At 40.5% G+C, this 24,398-nt stretch overlaps 1 protein-coding gene and 1 pseudogene across 1 annotated transcript in view; one reads left to right on the top strand and one right to left on the bottom strand.

Annotated features, from left to right (window-relative positions):
* The window catches only part of Uri1 (URI1 prefoldin like chaperone), a 73,516-nt gene that overhangs the window by 22,187 nt on the left and 26,931 nt on the right, over window positions 1-24,398 (bottom strand). The window contains exons 2-4 of the mRNA XM_045155439.1: window positions 22,077-22,111; window positions 10,027-10,105; window positions 8,915-9,050 (exon numbers count right to left, since the gene is read on the bottom strand). Coding sequence (XP_045011374.1) covers window positions 8,915-9,050; window positions 10,027-10,105; window positions 22,077-22,111 — 250 coding nt within the window. The remainder of the gene's footprint in view (window positions 1-8,914; window positions 9,051-10,026; window positions 10,106-22,076; window positions 22,112-24,398) is intronic.
* On the top strand, window positions 377-6,551 carry LOC123462122 (annotated as a pseudogene).

Below are 24,398 nucleotides of genomic sequence, written 5' to 3' on the forward strand. Positions count from 1 at the left end.
ATCAAAACAAAAAAAAAAAAAGTGGAAAGATTAAATAAACATATTTCTTTTACATTTTGTGGGCCACATTTGCATTGCTTTTTATCTTTTCCCATAACTTTCTAAATACTTTTTGTTGTTGTTTTTGTTTTAGGGCCCAGGCTGACCTGGAAATCACTCTGTAATCTCAGGGTGGCCTTGAACTCACAGCAATCCTCCTACCTCTGCCTCCCAATTGCTGGGATTAAAGGTGTGCGCCACCGTGCCCAGCCTAGATACTTTTTAAATTACAATAGTTACACAAAACAGCCAGTGAAGGCTCTATAAGGTCCAGCACCCAAAGCTCACTCTTCTATGTTCTAATTACTGAGTCACAAGACTTAAGGAAATACACTGGATGGAGAATGAACACAGGCCTCCAGCTGAGCTGGAGGCGGCAGACAGCACCAAGATGAACCTGACGTGAACCCAGTACAGGCAAACATGCAGAGAGAGTTAAGATTTAATTTAGGAAAAAGAAAGATAATACAGCCAAAAGCTGGGTACTAAAAAACTCTTTAAAATGGTTTTGGCAACAAGAGAACATCAAAAAACACCCACGGCCATGAAGTCTCTAGACCACGATTTCTCAACCTTACCAGTAAGGAAGTTCAGGGACCGCCTTCTTCTATTCGTCCTTAGTGGGTAACAATGCCACTCGCCACCCAGCTGTCAGTGTCTGGATACACCGTCAACTGTCACCTGAGGAGTGGAAAACTGGCACCTGCCATCTGAGGATCACTACAACTAACTACTCAGAGAGAAGGCTAACCAGATCAGAAAGGACTGCTTCCTACACACAATTAGAAGAATTAAGCACAAAATACAAACAACAGTATGTACATACACTTGGCAGGTGTCTTGAGTAAAACAAGGCAATTCTTAGGCAAAAATTACCAAATTCTCTGGGGAAAATATGATGACAGTAGTTTTATACCTAGTGAAGAATTAAGAATTACTGGGTAAGAGAAAAAGAAAACTTTGAATCCAGGTAGTTTTGTTGGTAAATGTTCCCCAACCATTTATAAGGGAAACAAATGACCAGCAAATCAAATCCAGAAACATTCAAAAACTGATACTATTGTCACCAAATGTGGGTCATTCAGGGAAGGAACATCAACCCATAGAATCTGACATATTAACAGACTAAACACACAAGACCAGATTCAAATTCAGAAAGAACACCTCACACAATTCAAGATCGTGCATGATTTCAAAAACATCCATAAATTTTGTAAGCAAAGTTCCTTCATCTTAGATAGAGTGCTTTGCTTAAGAAAGTAACTTTTTAAAACCTTAAGCCAAGAGCGCAGTGGCACATGCCTTTAATCCCACCCTCTTGGGAAGCAGTGGTAGGAGGATCGCCAGGAGTTCAAGGCCACCCTGAATTACATAGTGAATTCCAGGTCAGCCTGAGCTAGAGTGACATCCTACCTCAAAAAACAAAAAAAAAAAAACAAAACAAAACAAAACAAACAAAAAAAAAAACCCTACAGCCGAGCCAGGTGTGGAGGTACAAACCTTTAATCCCAGCACTCAGGAGGCAGAGGTAGGAGCATCGCCGTGAGTTGAAGGCCAACCTGAGACTACGTAGTGAATTCCAGGTCAGCCTGGGATAGAGTGAGACCCTACCTCAAAAAACTAAAAACCCTACAGTCAATATACCATCTTAAGAGTAAAAAACAAGTGTCTTCCTTAAATGAGTGACAAAGCAAGGACACACATCTTGCCACTCCTGCTCAATACTGCATGTATCCTGAAAAAGAATTTAAAAATTGTCACCATTCAAAGACATGATTGTCTTCCTCAAAGAAGTTCACAGAACTGACAAGAGCTGGTACACTCACACAAAAACCGGGCGTCGTGGCGCACATCTTTAATCCCAGCATTTGGGAGGCAGAGGTAGGTGGATCACCATGAGTTCAAGGCCACCCTCAGATTACATAGTGAAATCCAGGTCAGCCCAGACTAGAGCAAAACCCTACCAGGAAAAAACAAAAAACAAACAAACAAAAAAAAACCTACACACCACTCCAAACATACTGCCTTAAATATACATCTTTTTATCTTTTTTGTTCATTTTTATTTATTTATTTGAGGGTGACAAAGAGACAGACAGATATAGAGACGTTGAGAATGGGTGCGCCAGGGCCACTGCAAACAAACTCCAGACGTGTGCGTCCCCTTGTGCGTCCGGCTAACTTGGGTCTTGGGGAATCGAGCCTCAAACCAGGGTCCTTAGGCTTCACAGGCAAGTGTTTTAACTGTTAAGCCATCTCTCCAGCCCTGCACTAAATATAAATGGCCCAAACACAACTGCAAGAAGTTATCAGCATGGACTAAACAGAAAAGATCTGGACTGGAGAGAGGGCTCAGTGGAAAAAGCTGCTTGCTTGCAATGCCTGACAGGTTCACTTCCACAGTGCCACATAAACCCAGGTGAGCACGCCACTTCAGATTTGTTTGCTGTCACAAGAGGCCCTGGCATGCCCGCAGTCTCTCAAAATCAATCTTGTATCTTTTTCTCTGTCCCTCAGCTTGCAAAAATAAAATAAATAAAGTATTTTAAAGACTTACGCTATATATAAGAAATCCAGTTTAAATATGATATAGTTACCATGTATATAAGGATTTGTGTAAATTTTTGTACAGGTATACATTTTTTTAAACTTTTTTTTAACTTTTTTTATGTATTTGAGAGCGACAGAGAGAGAGAGAGAGAGAGAGAGAGACAGAGAGACAGAGAGAGAGAATGGGTGCTCCAAGACCTCCAGCCACTGCAAACAAACTCCAGATGTGTGCGCCCCCTTGTGCATCTGGCTAATGTGGGTCCTGGGGAATCGAGCCTCGAGCAGGGGTTCTTAGGCTTCACAGGCAAGCACTTAACTGCTAAGCCATCTCTCCAGCCAGGCATACATTTTTATCTCACTGTAATTCACTGTTAGGTCACGTGGTAATCCAGTGCTTAGTTTTGAAAAATTCCTATTTTCAAAAATTTCTTATTAGTTTATATATGCATGTGATAACATGAGGGCTCTAATTTTTCCATATCTTCACTAATGCATGTTATTGTCTATCTTACTATAACCATCCTCATGAGGTATTTTATGTGGCTTCAAATTGCCAACTCATTGCAACAAGGTACAAAGTCAATTCAAAGGCACTATTTTCAACATATAATGTTAAAATAAATGGGCATTCACATGCAAGAAAACTGCATCTTGACATCTACCTTATGCCTCACACAAAATTAAATCTGAGAAAATGCTTAGCAATGAGGATGGAAAGGCCCTAACATGATCCCACATACATAATCCACAGGAAACAAAAGCAATGAAACTGATCTTAGTATCAAAACCTACTGCGTACAAACACTACCAAAGAATGAAAGAGTAAAAATAACACTTGAAAATCATATATTCAACACAGCATTTTTTCCCAGAATGTATCAAGAACAAAATACATCTTAACAGTTTTTTAAAAAAAAAAAGTAAACCACTTTTTCAAAGTGGCAAAAAGGCTTCAACAAATTTAAGTGTACGCAGACGTAGATAAATATACCCAATGTCCTCCTCTAATCTCCATATGTGAGCACGCATATTAATACATACATGCACATACTACACACATCACAAACTAAAAAAATATATATTACAGCATTTTCAATTACTATAAATAATTCTGAAACTGTGGAAAACTTTGGATTAATTTATCATATAGGTATGTAAGCATTTAAATATGTACTTAGAAAATTATCTTAGAAGTATTGATCTCAGGGATTGGGAAAATGACTCAGTGACTAACCACTTGCTTCCAAAGTCTGTCCGCCCAGGTTCAATTTCCTAGTACCCATCTAAAGCCAGACACACAAAGTGGTGCATGCATCTGGAGTTCACCTACAATGGCAAAAGGTCCTGGCACATCCATTACACACACACACACTATCTCTCTCTTTCTCTGTATCTCACTTGGCTCTCTCCATCTCATAAATAAAAATATGTTTAGAGCTGGAGGGATGGCTTAGCTGTTAAAGGTGTTTGCCTGCAAATCCAAAAGACCCAAGTTCAATTCCCCAAGACCCACGTTAACCAGATGCATAAGGGGGCACATGTGGCTGGAGTTCATGTGCAGTGGTTGGAGGCCCTGGTGTGCCCATTTGTTCTCCCCCCCCCCTTTCTCGGACAAATATATAAATAAATATTTTAAATTATGTTTTAAAAAAAGAAAAATATAGATCCCAAAAGTCATCAAAAGCTAGGTGTAGTGGCACACACCTTTACTCCAAGCACTCATGAGATTACCAAGTGAGTTCCAGGTCAGCCTGGGCTAGAGTGAGACCCTACCTCGAAAAAGGAGGGGGAGGAGAGGGAAGGGGGGGAGGGGATGGGAGGTGAGGGGAGTGGAGTGGAGGGGAGGGGAGGGGAAAGCAAGCCAGACAGGTAAAGTGACTCACCCCTGTGATCTCAGGGGGCAGGGGTAGGAGTATCCCCATCAGTAAACTCCACATTTAGTGAGAGACCCTATCGCAAAAATAAGGTGGAAAGCTGGTATAACTCTTGGTTACAGAATATGTTTTGTTTTACAGGAGGCAGAGAAAACAATGGAGAGCCAATATCCATCAATAAGACAAAAAGACAGTCATTGCCCAACAAGACACATACCACCTCCTGTACTGTATCTGCTGGGGTCCAGGAGAAATTTCAGAGGAAGCAGCAACATGATACTGCTCTTACTGCTAGCCTGACAACCAGCTCCAGGACAATAGTAAGAGATCCTGGTGATCCATCAAAACCCATCAAAGCACGAATCTAGAGACTAAAAAGAGAACCCAAAACTGAATCAGACTTCCAACAGGCCTGCCATGGTTCAGGGAACATTGCAGAAGAGGGGGTGAAAAGATTTCAACAGCCATAGAGTAGACAGGAAATACCTGAGGTACAGTCTGTCATTCTTTCCCGGCCCCTCATCCTACCTCAAAAAAACAAAAAATAAAATAAATAAACTAAATAAAATAATCCCAGCATTAAGGAGGCAGAGGTAGGGATTGCTGTGACCTGGAGACCAGCCTGAGACTATAGGGTGAGTGCCAGGTCAGCCTGGGCCAGAGTGAGCTCCTACCCTGAAAAAACCCAATGTACCTTTTGGCTCCCTGAGCAAGCGCCTTACAAAAGGCAGCAAAAAAGGAGACAAGAAGAAAGTGGTTGATCCATTTTCTAAGAAAGATTGATATGATGTGAAAGCACCAGCTATGCTTAATATTCCAAATATTGGAAAAACATAGTCACCAGGACTCAAGGAACCAAAATTGCCTCAGATGGCCTCAAGAGTCAGTCGTGTGTTTGCAGTGAACCTTGCTGACCTGCAGAATGATAATGCTGCCTTCAGGAAATTCAAGCTTATCACTGGAGATGGTCAGGGAAAATACTGTCTGCCTAACTTCCATGGCATGGATCTTACCCAGGGACAAAATATGTTCCATGGCCAAAAAGCAGCAGACCAGGGCTGGAGAAATGGCTTAGTGGTTAAGGTGTTTGCCTGCAAAACCAAAATACCTTGGTTCAACTCCCCAGGACCCACATAAGCCAGATACACAAGCAGGTGCATGCATATAGAGGTCGTTTGCTGTGGCTGGAGGCCCTGGCGCACTCATTCTTTCTCTCCCTCTCTCTGCCTCTTTCTCTGTCTCTCTCAAATAAATAAAGTTTAAAGGAAAAAAGTGGCAGACCAGCCAGGTGTGGTGGCACACACCTTTAATCCCAGCACTAGGAAGGCAGAGGCAGGAAGATCGCCATGGGTTCAAGGCCACCCTGAGACTACATAGTGAATTCCAGGTCAGCCTGGGCTAGAGTGAAACCCTACCTCGAAAACCCCCCAAAATTATAAATAAATAAATAAGTAGCAGGCCATGATTAAAGCTCACTCCTGCTGATGTCAAGACAAGAGGTGGCAAGCCGGGCGTGTTGGTGCATGCCTTTAATCCCAGCACTGGGGAGGCAGAGGTAGGAGGATCACCGTGAGTTCAAGGCCACCCTGAGACTACAGAGTTAATTCCAGGTCAGCCTGGACCAGAGTGAGACCCTACCTCGAAAAACCAAAAAAAAAAAAAAAAGAAGACAAGAGGTGGCTACTTGCTTCATCTGTTCTGTGTGGGTTTTACTGAAAACACAACAACCAGATCCGCAAGACATCCTATGTGTAGCACCAATTGGTCAGCCAGATCCAGATGATAATGGAAAACGGCCCGAGAGTTGCAGACAAATGACTTGAAAGAAGTGGCTAATGAATTGATTCCACACAGCACTGGGAAAGCACAGAAAAGGCTCACCAGTCTATTTACCCCTTCATGATGTCTTTGTTAGAGAAGTAAACATGCTGAAGCAGCCCAAATGGGAAATGGGAAAACTCACGGTGCTTCAAGGTGAAGGCAACAGTTCTGGAGAAGCTACTGGTGACAAGACAGTGCTAAAGTTGAGTGAGCCGGTGGATGCGAGCTACCAGTGCAAGAGTCTGTGATTTTTAATACTGACAAATAAAGATCCTATTTGTGGGGGGAAAAAACATTGTTGACCTCTGGCTTACACTCACACCCCTACACTGATACCTATATACAATAAACATTTCTTAAAAGTCATCTACCTTTAGCATTTAAGCCATATCTGATAATGAAGATTTTTTTCACTGAACTTGAAAATCAACTAACATATGGGCTGATTTTGTATCAGCCAAGCCACCACAGTGAAGACACTTCTCTAGTAAGAAAGGCCTCTAAGAAAAAGTTATGCCCACTGACTTTCATGTAGTTTTAATGCAGGAAAGCCAAGACTTATTACTGCCAAAAATTACATATAAGCCACACAACAGACTGATTCATGTCACAAGAGATCAAAGTATACATCAGTTATAAACTCACAAATGAGGATGTGCAATTAGTCTCCAAGTATAGTTCCTAGAATTCCAAAGAATACATGAGTTCTCTGACTAGCACCCACTCATGTGTAAATGAAGTAATTTCAGCTTTAGAAAACTCAGCTATATCTCATGACCTGACTTACACAGGAGGACCTGCAAAAAAATTTCCAAATATGCATTTAACTAGAAGGTTGAAAGCAGGAAAGAGTTATAGTCAATTTAAATATACTATTGCAAAAATAGGAACCAACTAAAAATTAAATGGCACATGCAAATAAATAAAAATATAAATTAAATAAAACACATCTGTTATAGTTTAAATGTTTATCCCTCACAGACTCAGGGGTTTTGTTATTGTTGTTTTGTTTTTTTGAGGTAAGATCTCACTCTAAGCCCAGGCTAACCTGGAATTCACTATGTAGTCTCAGGGTGGCCTTGAACTTACGGTGCTCCTTCTACCTCTGCCTCCTAGAGTGCTGGGATTAAAGGCATGCGCCACCTCGCCCAGCTAGACTCAGGGGTTTTAATAAAGCTTGTAAGCTGGTTGGAGAAGGTGTAATTGGGGTGGATCCTGGGATATAGCCCTAAGGTATGCAGAGCAGTTTTGAGCTCTGGACTCTGGATGCTACCAGATTTGTGCTTGTTGCTTTTATGCTGGCTGGTGATGGTTTCTCTCTGCTTGGATATATGGAAGCAGCTTTTTCTGCCACTGATGGGACTCCCCCTGGATCTGTAAACTGATTTGGATGTTCATCCCAGCAGCATGGAAACTGACTACAATAATAACTAAGCTAGAACCCAAAATAGGAGCATATAGTTTTTTATAATACACCAACAAAGAACTCTGTGGGCAAGCCAAAGCAAGTCTACCTCAGGAAATGAGACAAACTGCCCTCTAAATATGTGTGCTTATGCCTAGAGATTAGCGTTGTTCTCACTTTTGACTGGGAAAGCTTCTTTGTGCGGATGACAGTGAGTACTGGGGACTCCAAACTCATCAAAATGCTGGGAGGCAGTGATTACCGAATGCTCTGCTTTCAATAAGACATTCCTGTCATGACCCCCAGGGCTCAAGGAACACTGCAGAAGTGAGGGTAGAAAGGACGGAAGTGCCAGCGCAGGGAGAGGAGTACTTTGAAATGCTGTCTTCCAGTCACCCAGTGCCCACTGCATTCATGAACCTCACAGTGGCAGTTGTTAGCTGCACTAGACATGCACAGTAATACTGAGCCCACCAACATGTCATCATGGATGATGGAGGAGGGAGGCAAAAAGACATCAAAATGGAAAACTACTTGAAAAAGAAAGAGTTCAGTAGAAAGGGAATAGGAAAAGCAAAAGAAGGTAATGAAAAGGCATTATGATCATCAAAATACATTATGTACATGTGCTTTGAATGTATGTCCTCCAATAGACTCGTTAAAAAAAAAAAAAAACCACCTGAATTTCCAGCCACTGGCTGGAGGTGTCACTGGGGTGGATCAGATTTCTAGTCCAAAGGTATGCAGAGAAGACTGGGCTCTGCAGGGTCTCCTGCTATTTTGCTGTCTTTGGTTACTTGTGGTGCTGGCTGTTTAGAGAGAGCTTTTCCCCCTGTAGGTGTGAGAGAAGCAGCTTCTTCTGCCACTGAGGGCACTTCCATTTCCTGTGATCTGAAATACACCTTCCTCCTATGAACTGTGTCTGGTTTGGAAATTCATCCCAGCAACGTGGAGCTGACAGTAACAGTACATCTATGAAGACCACCAGCAGAAAGTTAAATTTAAATTAGGAGGACAGGGATGGGGAGATTGCTCAGTGGATAAAGCACTGGACCATCTGAAGTAAGCTCAGCGTTCTGTGCTAGGCTGCATTCCCGCCTATGCTCAGCTATTTGCATGGACACACTGATGGAATAAGGTATTTGGGGTAACAAATGGCCCACCAGTTTTGCAAGCTTGAACTGATACAAACACAACAAAAAGCATCATTTGTAAGGGGTACCTACGTTCTTTCCGGTGCTCAACCAAACCTACAGCCTGCTTTGCTGAGCACTTTGCAAACCAGTTGTCCCCAAGTAAAACCGTAACTTCATTCGTATGGACAAGTTTTCCTGGCATGAAGGCAAAAGGGCCAAATGGTACCTATTGATTACAAAAGAAAGAAAGAAAAAACTTTAAAATAATAAGAAATAACGTTTTTTGAAACCCAGTGTTAAAAGTCCTACATTATTATTGAATTATTTTCTTATCCATACACTGGGAAAAATAAAATGCCAATTTCACACAAGATAACATATTAAAATTTCACCAAAAAGTCTATAAAATTGCTTGAGGCTAATAAATCAATGTTAAAACAGATAAATAAATCCATATCACATTTACACATAGTTCTTAGAGAAAGCAGTCTTATCTCTGCATGCTTATGTTTAATTTATTCTTAAGGCTAAGATGAAACAAAAACATTAATGAAATACTGCCAGTGGAGAATACTTTTTGGTAGGGAAAACTAAAACATCATTTCCAAGAAAATAATCATTTTTAATGAAGCAAAACTTAAGAAACAAATACTTTCAGTTAAGCTACATGTGGGCATTGGCAAAATGTGTGGGCTACAGCAAGACCTTGATGAAGAACACTCCCGCAGTGACAGATTCTAACCCAGGATTCAGGAAAAGACTACTGTCAGTGACCAGGATGAAGCAGAAATTAGCAACACCTTTTATATAAAAAGTCAATGTTCTAGAATTTAATTCTATCAACTCTGAAACATTATGGCCTGTCCTAACTCTGGCTTGCAGAAAATGACTAGTTGCTGTATTCTTGACATAACTATAGTTTTTTCTGTAAGAAATTTTCAGAACAAATATGTCAAGTTCTGAGCTAACAATATATCACTACATCATAATAATTACACACCTGTTTTAAGAAGAAAAGTAACTACAAGTATTGTTACAAGGCCTAACAGAGCAAACCTGCCTTGTCTCACTAGAAGCCACCTCCAGCACAGTGGTCAGCCTGTCAGTTCATAAAGCAGTCTGCATGCTGCAGAAGCAATCTTACTTCAGTGAGCATGTTTATCACAGACAACATGGTACTTGAAAAGGAACAGCAGACATACCATGACATTGTAAGACAACTTGTCAGGCAAGGTTCTGAGTCTTTCTTGAAGGGCGTTATAATCATCTTCAACCTTCTTCCTGTTGAGGACACACACCAACCACTAGATGAGCACACAAACAAGTGACTCTCCACTGGCTGCACACACTAGTCACAACCGGCTGCTGCACATCACATTACCACATACTAGTCACAAGGCCCTTACATGTCAGATTTTTTTTTTTTTAAAGATTTTAAAGGCTCTTTTCAGAAATGTAAACTCACATCTTGGCAATTAGTGTTTCCTAACCTAGAGGATAGCCAGAGTCAACTAAATGTAGGAAATACAAGAAACGGAAGGAGGGACTGATGGGTGGAGGGAACCAGGTATTCACAGTGAGAAGAGGAGCTTCTCCCAGCTCCTGAGTGAATCCACACTGACTGTGGTAGGAATGGCAAGCACAGACGTGCCAGACACTCTCGTTCTCATCAGAAAACTCCAGGCTGGAGAATGTGGTGTATCAGCTCTTCAAGTGTTTATACTAATGTGACTAAGGCAAACAAAACCAAACTGAGGGCAGAAGAAATAGGACAGTGATAAAACAAAAGCACTTCTTTTTTTATTAAATACTTTTATGCATTAATTTGTGATCAGAGACTGAGAAAATAGGCATTCTAGGGCCTACTGCCACTACAAATAAACTCAAAATGCATGTGCCACTTTGTGCATCTGGCTTTACATGGATACTGGGGAATTAAACCCAGGCTGGCAGGCTTTGCTAGCAGGCACCTTTACCTGCTGAGCCATCACCTGAGAAGCATTTCAAGTTGGCTTTGAAGTCTGTCATATCATATCAAAACAAGGTTACCAGCCGCAGGCCTATGATAGCAGCACTTCAGAAGTGAAGACAGGATGATCAGGAATTCAAGGCCAGCCTGGGCCACATGAGGACCCCTGACAGAGCTACCAAATCCATCCATTTCAATTACCCCAAAATGTGACTGTCAGAGCGGAAACCTTCATGCTACTATACTCTCCCCTCCATTGCGCTTCTCCTGCTGGAGTCAACAGCCTCTTCTTGACACTCAGCACTATATACACTGAGATGCCTAATTCAAGCCTTCTCTGGAGGTCAAGTTTCCTGAGGGTTCTTTGCTAGGACAGAGGTTGCAAGCAGATCCAGTATAGTAAGTTATTTTGTTAAAAAATAACAAGCAGCTGGGAGATGGCTCAGTGGCTAAAGGTGCTTGCATGCAAAGCCTGGTGGCTCAGGTTCAATTCCCCAGCCACCAAACAAGGGTAGAGAGGCATTCAATTACAATGGCAAGAGACCCTGGTGCACACATGCATGCACACAAACACACACACGCACAATATTTATAAATATTTTTTTTAAAAAATAACAAAAAGCTCATCAACTTAGCAAGTAATTTAAACTAACAAACAGGGCTGGAGAGATGGCTTAACAGTTAAGGCTCTTGCCTGCGAAGCCAAAGAACTCATGTTTGAATCTCCAACTCCCCTGTGGTCAGGCACACAATGACACAGGTGTGCAATGTCACACATGCGCCACAAGGGGGGCACACACATCTGGAATTTGCACACAGTAGCAGAAGGCCCTGGTGCCCATTCTCTTTCTCTCAAAAATAAACAAAGAGGGCTGGAGATCAGATGGCTTAGCAGTTAAGACACTTGTCTGCAAAGCAAAAGGACCCGCGTAAGCCAGATGCACACGGTGGTGCATGTGTCTGGAGTTTGCAGTGGTTGGAGGTCCTAGCATGCCCATTCTCTCTCTCGCTCTCTCCCTCCCTGTCTCTAACAAACAAGTAAATAAATAAATAATAAACAAACATAGACATTGTCAAATGAAATTAGGATAAACTGAGACACAGGTAATCAGCTCAGATAATAAAAATGACCACAACTGGGGCTGGAGAGATGGCTTAGCGGTTAAGCGCTTGCCTGTGAAGCCTAAGGACCCCGGTTCAAGGCTCGGTTCCCCAGGTCCCACGTTAGCCAGATGCACAAGGGGGCGCACGTGTCCGGAGTTCATTTGCAGAGGCTGGAAGCCCTGGCGCGCCCATTCTCTCTCTCTCCCTCTATCTGTCTTTCTCTCTGTGTCTGTCTCTCAAATAAATAAATAAAAATTTTAAAAAAATTTTTAAAAAAAACGACCACAACCACAGATGGCACAGGGCTGGTTTCAGTCGGTCCTTGCCTCCTACTTAACAGTAGTAGCATAATCAATAAAAATCATCTTTGTCTTAAGATCTACAGGAATTTCCTATTCACACCATTATTCATCGTTGAAACAGTCCTGTGGTAACACCACCGAACATGTGCTTCTCATGGAAGAGCACACACGGAACAAGCTGTACCTATAGCATCTGCTGAAGGGAGCACCAAGCTAGTCTAGCTCTCCTGAGCCCACCCTTTCAAGCAAATCCTGCTATCTACTGCTCAAATGCTTTGGTCAAACTGTCTCAAAAACCCTTTTCTATTAAAAAAAAAAAAAAAAAAAGTTTATGATTATACTTGAGAAAAAATTCTCAAAGATAAATACATTATCTGGACAAAAATGGGGGGAACCCTTCATTCACAAAGCACAGTCCTAAATATCAGAAGAATACAGCTTTAAAGTCAGACCAGAAGATGAACTTCAGCTCTCCTACTTCACTTACACAAAGTGACCTTAGTCTTAAAATCACCTTTGTATGATAAAAGTGGAAAACTGTCAATTTCACAGGTTCAAGCTCAACTTTTACTATTAAGTAACAAAAGCTATAATTATATTCAGAAAAGGCTACTGCCCACTTAGCTTGACTTACCAAAAGCACAGCTGAACATTATCACCACTGAGTGGCTCTGGCGACAGGGGTGGTAAAAGCAATCAATGAGGTGATGTCAGGAAAGACAGTCCTGGTATAGTGCTAACAACAACACACACTAAATCTACAGAATACCAAAGTTTTGTGTTTCTGGTTAAGATTTTGCAAATGTTTGAGGATTTGCCATCAGCTATGCTTCTGATTCAAGTTATCCTTCAGTGTATCTTAAATTGGAAATCACACCTAGAAAAGGAAACTTCCTAAGCAAACACCTCCTGTCCACTAAAGAGAACAAGAGGGGTCTACCAGAGGAGGTCTGTGCTGGCAATCAAGGTCAGTATATCAAGTTGAGCACACTCAGTTTACATTTATCACTCTCTAGAACAAAATGTGGACATACTGAAGAACAGTTTTTGATTGCAGTTACTATTTCTAAACCTTGAATCAATTTCTAAAACCAGGAAAGAAAAGACAGTTTAAAATTTAATTATGCACGCTGGGTGTGGTGGCACACACCTTTAATCCCAGCACTCGGGAGGCAGAGGTAGGAGGATCGCTGTGAGTGCAAGGCCACCCTGAGACTACATAGTGAATTCCAGGTCAGTCTGAGCTAGAGTGAGACCCTACCTCAAAAAAACAAAAAAAATTTAACCATGCAGAAATCCTTTTATGAAGGGAGGCCAAGCATGAGGCAAGCAGTGTCTCTGAAGGAAATCACAGATTAAGGACCTCTCTCTGAAGACCACACTGATTAAAATGTCTAGGACCGAGTACTTAATCAAAATGAGATCTCCAAATAGCCAACATAAGGATCTCAATAGTCCCATCAAAGATCGCACACCTATGCAGAAGACACAAGTTATTTTTTTATGAGAGAGAGAACTGGTGCCAGGGCCTCTAGTCACTGCGGTCAAACTCCAGACACGTGTCACCTTGTATGTATGTGTGACCTTGTGTGCATGTGTTACCTTCTGCGTCTGGTTTACATGGGTTCTGGGGAGTCGAACCTGGGTCCTTGGCCTTTGCAGGCAAGTGTCTTAACTGATAAGCCATCTCTCCAGCCTGACACAAGTTATTTTAAGACCTAATATTAAAGTAAGGGAATTTTTACTTGCACCAAAATATCAACCAATGTGTCTATTACTTGGAAGCATAATTTTTAGGTGCTGCAGTCATATTAAAATACAGCAGTCAAAAAATTATTGCTTTAAAATCCTGTTTAGGCCGGGCATGGTGGCACATGCCTTTAATCCCAGCACTTGGGAGGCAGAGGTAGGAGAATCACCATGAGCTCGAGGCCAGCCTGAGACTACAAAGTGAATTCCAGGCCAGCCTGAGCTAGTGAGACCCTATCTCAAAATAAATAAATAAAATCCTGTTTGGGGGCTAGAGAGTGACTCCATGGTTAAAGGTGCTTGTTTGCAAAACTTAACAGCCTAGGTGCAATTCTCCAGTACCACATAAATCCAGATGCACAGTGGTATATGCATCTGGAGTTTGTTTGCAGTGGCAAGGGGCCTTGGCATGCCCATTCATTCATTCTACCCCCTCCCCCAGCTTGCAAATAAATAATAAAAATATATCCATAAAAGGCTGTTTTACAAATGGAAAACAAGCCCCAGTTAGTCAGGAGAAGCCTCTCAGGCTTACTTATTTATGCCATCAGACCTGCTTGTCTGTCTTTACTTTATACACTAAACTTCACCTTCATTTTTTTTTTAAATTTTCCAGGTGTTGAGGGGTTAAATTAGGGTCTCACAAGCGGTAGATAAGCACTCTACTACTGAGTTACATCCCCAGCTCTCTTTTTACTTTATTATTATTATTTTTTGTTTGTTTGGTTGGTTTTTTGAGGTAGGGTCTCACTATGGTCCAGGCTGACCTGGAATTAACTCTGTCATCTCAGGGTGGCCTTGAACTCATGGCAATTCTCCTACCTCTGCCTCCCAAGTGCTGGGATTAAAGACGTGCGCCACCACGCCCAGCTACTTTATATTTTTTAGACAGGAGCTTACTAAATTGCCTAGGCTGGTCTTGGGATAACAGGCCTGTGCCATCATGCCTGGCCAACCTTTTAAGTCTTAAACCTCGAAATTGTATTCAAATCAGACTTAATTCATACCAGGGCACCTCATGCAACTGACATTCCTTATATAAAACAAGAGGTACAAGTGAAAGGCATATAAAAACTTTTGAATCCTGCTGACATCTGCATGCCTCTGAAAAGTACCTTCTGTTTTAAAAAGCAACAGAGCTGAAGACGCGTGGAGCACCTCTAAGTAGTCTTAAACTTAAAGGGTTAAGGTCAGGACACAGCCTACAGGAAATATCTACTTTCATAAAATAACAACAGGTCTTAAGAGTGCACACATGAGGGCTGGAGAGATGGCTTAGCGGTTAAGCGCTTGCCTGTGAAGCCTAAGGACCCCGGTTCGAGGCTCGGTTCCCCAGGTCCCACGTTAGCCAGATGCACAAGGGGGCGCACGCATCTGGAGTTCATTTGCAGAGGCTGGAAGCCCTGGCGCGCCCATTCTCTCTCTCTCCCTCTATCTGTCTTTCTCTCTGTGTCTGTCTTTCTCAAACCAATAAATAAAAAAATAAATAAAAAAAATGAAAAAAAAAAGAGTGCACACATGAGAATGTAAAGGTGGTGTGTACTAATAAAATGTAATTGAGATTTTCTGTGAGACAGATCTCATTACACAATACAAACTGGCTTCGAATGTATGATCTGCCGCCTTCACCTTTTGAATCCTGGGAGCCACCATCACAGGCTTAGTCATGCCAAAATAATTAGAGCTGGGCAGGATAGATACTAAAGTGAAATAGTCTTGCCAGGCATTGTGGCACATACCTTTAAGCCCAGCACTTGGGAGCCAGAAGTAGTAGGATCACCATGAGTTAGAGGCTACCTTGAGCTAAAGTAAGACGCTACCATGAAACACCAAAATAACAGTAATAGTCCAAACTAAGTTGACAATTATTAACACTAACTGATGAATTCGCTACCATTATTCTTATCATGTTTCATTTGAAATTCTTCATAACAGAAAGTTATTTTATAATTTTTTTTCTTTTTTTAATTTTTATTTATTTATTTATTTATTTGAGAGCGACAGACACAGAGAGAAAGACAGATAGAGGGAGAGAGAGAATGGGCGCGCCAGGGCTTCCAGCCTCTGCAAACGAAATCCAGATGCATGCGCCCCCTTGTGCATCTGGCTAACGTGGGACCTGGGGAACCAAGCCTCGAACCGGGGTCCTTAGGCTTCACAGGCAAGCGCTTAACCACTAAGCCATCTCTCCAGCCCCAGAAAGTTATTTTAAAATATAAATGCAAAACTATAGCAATGGGCTTAGGAAGCCAACTTTCTGCTCTGGTGAAACAGTAACATGACCAGACATAGTTGGAAATGCCTATAATCTAAGCAAGTGGGGAAACTGAAGCAAGGAGACTGCCCCAAGTACAAAGCCAGTCTGGACTGTATTCTAAGATCCTGTCTCCAAAAAACAACAATGCTGGAGAGATGACTTAGCGGTTAGGGTCACTTGCCTGAAAAGCCTAAGGACCCATGTTCAACTCTCCAGGTCCCACGTAAACCAGAAGCACAAGGCGATGCAGTCATGAAAGGTCACACATGCGTACAAACTGCTGTATGCGTCTGGAGTTCAATTACAGTGGCTGGAGGCCCTGACGTGACAATTCTCCCTCTCTCCCTCTGGTTTCACTCTCACTGTTACTCATTAAAAAAAAGTCCAGTCTCTTGGGTTAGCTTCAGTGTGTGTATGTGCTGTGTCTGTCTGTCTGGAGAGATGGCTTAGCAGTTAAGGCACTTACCAGCAAAAGCCAATGAAGGATTCAGGTTCCATCCCCCAGTACCCACATAAAGCTGGACGTACAAGTGGCACATACTCTGGGCTTTGTTTGCAGTGCGTGGAGGTCCTGGTGTGCGCATCCCCCACCCTGGCCTGCCTGTTACTCTCTCTTAAGTAAATAAAATATAAAAAATTAAACATATATGTACATGTATTAAGGCATAAATGCAAAATTTAAAATATTCACAAATATTTACAGAACACTGAGCTTTGTTCTTTCTTCATGTAACAACTAAAATTCTCATAAAAGTTAAATAAGCTACTCTTAGCTGTTTAGTGACAGGCTGCAGGTTCTGTAGACACCTCACTGGACGCTGTAAGCTTTGAGAGCTAAGTAGCACCACCTTTTACAAGAAGAAAGTAGAGGTTCTCAGGACAACCGCCCCCAAAGTTAAGAAACAACAGGGTTCAAAAATGCAGGCCTGTGACTCCAAATGTCCTGCTCTTTGAAGAAGAACTTAAGCAGTAAAAGAAAGTTGTAACTAGTTCCCCAAAAGAAAAATGAGCTGCAAATGGGCCAAACAGTGGGTAGTGGCTCTCATACTCAGATTTAATGGGCAAGTAGGTGCATTCAAACCCTTTGCGTCTTCACTGAATTAAAGCCACTACAGCTCTAAGAGAATACTGTACAAATTCACATCTACTAGGTTCAAATATTTCCTTTTTTAAAACAAAAAAGTTCTTCACTTTATTTTAAAAACCTTTTTATAAATTTGACAGATAGCTAGTCATTTTCCTGACTGATGTATTTATAAACTTATTTGTTACATAGCTTAAGTAGGGAAATAGCTAACTGAATAAATCAGGATATTTTGTGAGATCATTTGTTTTCTAAATTTTATTTGTTGCTTTTCACTTCTAAGAAGGAATTCCTGGTCCAAATCCAACTCTGCACACAGAATATTTTGGTGCCCTGAACATTTTTTTATTATTTATTTGAAAGAGAGAGAATGGGCACACCAGGCCCAGCCACTACAAAGCAACTGCAGATGCGTGCGCCCTTGTGTTAGTGTACAACAGTGCGCGTCTAGTGTCACTGTGCGTCGGGCTTATCTGGGACCTGGAGATTCGAACATGAGTTCTTAGGCTTCACAGGCAAGTGCCTTGACCACTAACCCATCTCTCCAGCCCTCCCTGAACATCCTGACATGAGGGTGTCTTGCTCCTATGCCCTTCCACTGCCTCTTATCTTCTCTCCTGGTTTCCTTCTCCATCTCTTTCCTAACTCCATCTCACTTTTACAATTACTATTTTCTCATAGATCAGCTCAAAGGTAGTAAATTCTTACTAGCATCTCATGCAATTAATTCTAACGATGATGGGTAGAAATAATCACAAAAAATATTAACTTTAAAATAACTTAATTAAACTTATGACTTAAGTTGACAGAATAATCTGATAGGAAAACAGTTTTGTAGTAGAAGCTGTTTTTACTATTTGACAGTTGAAAATTAGATTACTATATCATGTAAATTACAAACAGAAAGGAATTCTAATAATTTTTCCTTTTTATATGTATTTTATATAATAATATGATAATTTTATATAATATTTCCTTTTTATCTGTTACTAACTGAACAAATACTATCACTTTCTTAGTTCACAACAGTTCTAAAATTTAAGTTAACTTTCTGAGCAGGTCTAGTGGCCCCAGACCATTTTCATTCCAACTTTCTTACAAATACTTTTACTTCCTATTCTGTGTGTGTGTGTACACATGCTCGTCTGTGCAGGCTGCAGAGGCCAGAGGTCAGTAGCGGGCGTCTTCCTCAACTGCTCTTCACCTCATTTCTGGCACACTGAACCTAGTGCTAACCGGCAGAGCCCAGGGGTCCTCTAGTGCCCCACTCCCCCGCACTGGGGATACAGGCACCAACAGGCTCTTCACGTCCCCTTGCTTGCACTGCAAGTACCTTTACTCAATGAACCTCCTCAGACGCCCTAAAGAAATACAATCCAGATTATTTTTGGAGTCCAGATTACACACTGTCCCTAAATAAAAGAATCCTGGGCTGGAGATATGGCTTAGTGGTTAAGGGCTCTTGCCTGTGAAGCCTAAGGACCGACCATGTTCAACTTTCCAGATTCCACATAAGCCAGACACACAAAGGTGCGGCCAGCGCAAGGTCGCATATGCCCACTAGATGGCACAAGTGTCTGAAGTGCAATTGCAGTGGCTGAAGCCCTGGCACACCAATGCTCTCTCTCTCTAATTAAACAAACAAACAAAAAGAAAAATCCTGTTGAGATACACAAACATAAACACCACTAGCAAAAGACATTTTAACATCATGCATTTTGTCTTTCTACTTATGAGTACACACATAAGAACAAAAACATAGGCACCCAGAATGCTAAAGCCAAGTGCCAAAAACTAACAGCAGATTTCAATGCTTTTAAAAATAAACCACACTGGGTGTGGTGGCGCATGCCTTTAATCCCAGCACTCGGGAGGCAGAGGTAGGAGGATTGCCTTGAGTTCAAGGCCACCCTGAGATGACAGAGTTAATTCCAGGTCAGCCTGGACCAGAGTGAGACCCTACCTCGAAAAACCAAAAAATAAAAAAATAAGAAAAAAAACCAGGCATGGTGGCACACGCCTTTAATCCCAGCACTCAAGGAAGCAAAGGTAGGAGGATCATTGTGAGTTCAAGGCCACCCTAAGACTACATAATGAACTCAAGGTCAGCCTGGGCTACAGTGAGACCCTACCACAAAAAGAAAAAAATAATAATAATAATAATGTGAGACACGCTTACAGGATGGCTCCAGCCTCTCAACTCCCTCTGTATTTGCTGAACATCTCTGTACATAGCACAAAATAAGTTTGATTTCTGTTTAGTACCTACCTATGACTGGGTCTTTCCACTCCAAACAGAAGGAACAGATTATTGAAGAAGATGTAAGAGAATGTAAAAATATCAAAGAATTCCACAAGGCTCCCAAACAGAAGTTCCTGGCTTTCAGAATAAAGGGGACACTTTTCTAGCAATTATCTTAACATTTTCAGATTCACTTTAAAAACCAGAAGGGCTGGAGAGATGGCTCAGAAATTAAAGGTACTGCTTGCAAAGCCTGACAGCCCAGGTTTAATTCCCCAGTACCCACATAAAGCCAGATGCATAATGTGGCATATGCAGCTACAGTTAACTTGCAGTGGCAAGAGACCCTGCTGTGTCCATTCCTTCCTTCTCTTCCTCCCTCCCTGCCCCACTCCAAATAAACTAATTTTTTTTAAAGCAAACAAAAGGGCTTCAGAGATGGCTTGGTGGTTAAGGCGCTTGCCTACAAAGCCTAACAACCCAAGTTCAATTCCCCAGTACCCACGGAAAACCAGATACACAGTGGTGCATATGTCTAAAGTCCATTTTAAGTGGCTGGAGGCCCTGGTGTGCCCATATTCTGTCTTCTCTCTCTCTCTGTTTGCAAATAAATAATTTTTTTAAAAAGTAAACAAGAGGCTGGGGGAGATGGCCCAGCTGTTAAGGCACATGCCTGCAAAGGTTCAACTCTGCAGGACCCCCAAATAAGCCAGATGCCCAAGGTGGCGCATACATCTGGAGTTCGTCTGCAGTGACTAGAGGTCCTGGAGCACCCATATTCATTCATATTCTCTCCCTCCCTCCCTTCTTCCCTCCCCCACCCCTCAGATAAATAAACTGTATTTTTTTAAAGTAAGCAAAAACCGCTTCTTGAGTAAAAAGAAAATTTAAAGGGGGAAAGATTTTTCGTTTTTACTGTAGACAGAATATGATCTACTTGAAAATGTATATAAGCAAACTGGCAGTTGGAGGGCTCTACAGACTCACAGTGAAACTGAGAGTCTCTGACCCTGCTCTGACATTAATGTCACATTTATGCTTGACACTGTACTTGTACATCTGTCTATCCATAAATTTAAATTATATATAAAATAACTACAGATCTCACCTCTACTAATTCAAGGACTGTGTGGCCACGAAAATAAAAGCTTGCCCATTGTCCTCAAAGAACTAACAGGCAAACGATTTTACCAAGCCAACTAGATTTAAGCTGCTATTCACACCTCTGTGCAAACTAGTTATCTGTTCTGAGTGAATCTAGCTTCTTCCAAGTGCCTAAATGCCTTCCCAAACCAGAAGTCAGAAGTCCACATTAGTAAAGTCTTTCCTGAGAACTATTTATAAAATGGGCCAGTTTGGCCAAATTTGCAAGAAGACTTGCATTTCACGTAGTAACTGAATTGAATTTGTAATGAAAAGCAAGTGATCCACAGTGGAAATGTTGACAGACTTCCACCAGTGGATATAATTACAACGTGCATTTATTGAAAATTAACAAAATCCTGAATTTTTATTTATAAAGTGGGTAGTATTAGTTTTAGGTTATTTTCTGCCAGCCAATAGTGAAAATTTAATAAGATGAGGTATACAGATTGCACTGATTTTCACTCTTATCCACTGTTTGCAGCCTATGTGCATTTAAACCAAAAAAAAAAAAAATTTGATACACACTAACTATAAATTATTTCCTCTGAGATCTCTCAGGCATGAAAAAAAGCCTCTTAAAATAAATTTAAAATATTATGTGCTTGATGGTGTATAACCAAAGGTTTAATCACACCACTAAAGGGGCAGTTACTATGATTTTGCAATAACCCTGCAGACAATCAAGACAGCTCCTGTTGTTCTCTCAGTAAAATCTTCGTAAACACAGCATGGATACACTGTAATTTGATATCTAAAAGATCAACTATACCTCATGACAACTCATAAGATCTGATTCACCACTGAAATTGAGTGTCTACCTCAGACGCAAAAGAACAGAAAAGTATGTTACTTACTAAGTACTGTTCTATTAACTATAGATTAGCACATTAAAATAGGCCTTTCTCTAAAAAAAAGTACAGTCCATAAAGCAAGTTCTAAAACAGGAAATTAATTAGATTTTCAAACTGAGAAAATGTAATTGTGGCATAATTCTATCATTATTTTGTATCAACTGACTCCAATTATATTTCTAGTACAAACATAAAAAATATTCTAAAAACATTTAGGTTTTTAAATATCTCCATCTCTACTTCAAAGTGATATCAATATTATTTTAACATTTTTAAAGGAAATTGGAATAAATAAAATAGAGATAAAACATAAGTAAACTGTGGAATATGTAATTTCAAAGAAGGGTTAAAGACAATTATAAATTATTATCAAAAGCATTCAAAATGGAGAATACTAGAAGAATTCAATTATTTTGTGTTCTCCACTCACACAGTCTCTTCTCTCTCTCTCTCCCTCTCTCTCCCCACTAGTACACAAAATGTTTTTAAATACAAGTAGGTGGCCACATCCATATTTCAGAAGTATAATAAAATCATCTTTCACTCACCAATGCTGGATTTTCTCCTGGCAGTTAGTGACCACCTGTCATGAAAACAGACAACTACTCATGAAAAACAGGACAAGGCACAGACCTACAAAATCAGTACATCAGAAAACTACCACAGTAGCTTTATAGATTTAACAGCATCTCAGTGTACATTTTTACTTGTCAGAGGCACAGAGATGGGGATGTTAGTTTTTAAGGAACATACTTTATCATAGCTCTCTAATGCAGGCTGATAACTGCAGAACAAATTACAGCTTTCGAATTCATACTTTGGCACAAAACCCGTTTCATAACTATTAGGTGACATATGATATAAGATAACTAGCATTTTATGCAATCTACAGACCATTTTCAATGTTACATATTTTGTAGAATACACAATTGTTATAAATAACAAAAAGCCAATATAACATCCACATTTCAACAGTTTAAAAAAAATGACAGTAGTGAAGATATTTTATTTTGTCAGCATATCTCCAAATGTTTCCACCTGCGATTTTTATTCTGATGTACTAAAAAAGAACTGATTTTTTTTCCAAGTACATTTTTAAGAAGAAATACCTGGGCTACAGAGGTACTCTGAACAGCTCATTTTCCCCCTAGTGCATTATGACAACATGTAAGCACTTCATAGACAATTTAAACTTTACTTATAATTCTAAAAGAATAGAATTCAGCACAAAAGTTATTTGTTTTCCTTTGATATATTTCAGTAGATTCTCAAAATGCTCAGAAAACAAAGCATTCATCAGCACAGGAAACCACAATTTAAAGTTAACACTACTTGAGTGGGAATTTTAAAATACCATTTTCAAAGAATGCTAATCTCCTATTTTTATGTCACTCAATTATAAAAATTTTACATATTAACCTAGAATACCAGAGGACTATTTTAGAGGCAGAGCGAAATTGCACCAGCTACATGGGGAAACAGGAGTGTGACCTGGCTCACAACCCTAGCTCTCAGCACCAATACTGCCTCTTGTACATGCTCCATGATTCACCCCAAAATCAAAAGTATTTTTTAGACCTGTCACTAAATTCTTCTATTATACCATTCAATTCCTGAAATAAATGTCCTCCTTTGGGACATTTAAATACTAAGGCAGCAATCCTGGACCAAAATACACGCTGTAATCAGATACCCAGCCATAGTACACATTAACTCAGCATAGAAAGTCTGCTTCCGAATGAAGATCTGCAGTAAGTATCAATCACACAGCAACACTTAATAACAGTGGCGATATACAGAACAGAGGACTGACTTTCCATCTGCAAGAGCCAGGCTAGGGCTGTATCAATCCTCTTCACTGTTTCTGATTTGGCAGTAATTATGAAATAGACAAACAGAATTAAATGTAAATTGAAAAAGAAAAAAATCTGTATGAAATCCTTTTTATGAAGTTCTTATTTAACAACCCCATTAAAAGATGAGACCCAAAACCAGTCAGGACATTTTCCAATCCCAGCACATGTGTTTCCAAGCATGAAGTGAGCCAAAAGCACAGGAAGAAAGGCCCTGCAACCCGAAGAGCAGAATGTTCATTAACCTCTACATGATAATCCCTTCGTAGCTGCATATTAACTAGTTACATATTCATAATCATTTACATTATTTAAAGGGCCTTCGATGAAATTTTCTAGGCTATATCCATTAGTAAAGGTGGTAAAGGTTATGGAAGATAGTCTACTTAATGTTTCCAGGAAGCCTTTTTAATTAGTAAATATGTAAATTTGGCACATTTGCTTTTTATGCTTAAAAACAAGTCACTGGTTAGGATGGAATGTTTCCTTGCCACAAACACACAACCCCTCAGTCTTCTCTCTTCTTGGTTCTAACCATGCTGCTCCCTAAAAGTCTCCCTAAGCAAACAGTCAAAGACAGATGAACAAAACCCCACCTCAGAATGTGTAAGAGACATTCTTATGACCAAACTACTACTTTGCATGTAAAGGTACATGGGTTCCAAACATCACTGGAATTCAAAAACAATGGCCAAACACAGGTACACTTGAGCAACAGGACTCTGGAGATGTGAGTGGAAAGGTAAAGGAGACGTATCTGAAAATGTATGCAATAACCTTCTGGTAGCATATCTCATGTTACAGTGTTTGTACGATTTATGGTTGAACATCTAAAAAAAAACTGAACCTAAGCAGCTGTATTTATATTGAGATGTTTTTAACTGCCAAGGAAAATCTTAAAGGGGAGAAAGTCATGATTCAGAGCAGAATATATTTGGGTTTTGACTTTTCTATGAGGTACATATAGAAATATTTAAGTATGAATAGTAATAATTAAGTGCCAATTCTCTCTCCTTC

The sequence above is a fragment of the Jaculus jaculus genome, chromosome 7 (assembly GCF_020740685.1).
Source record: "Jaculus jaculus isolate mJacJac1 chromosome 7, mJacJac1.mat.Y.cur, whole genome shotgun sequence".
NCBI lineage: Eukaryota > Metazoa > Chordata > Mammalia > Rodentia > Dipodidae > Jaculus > Jaculus jaculus.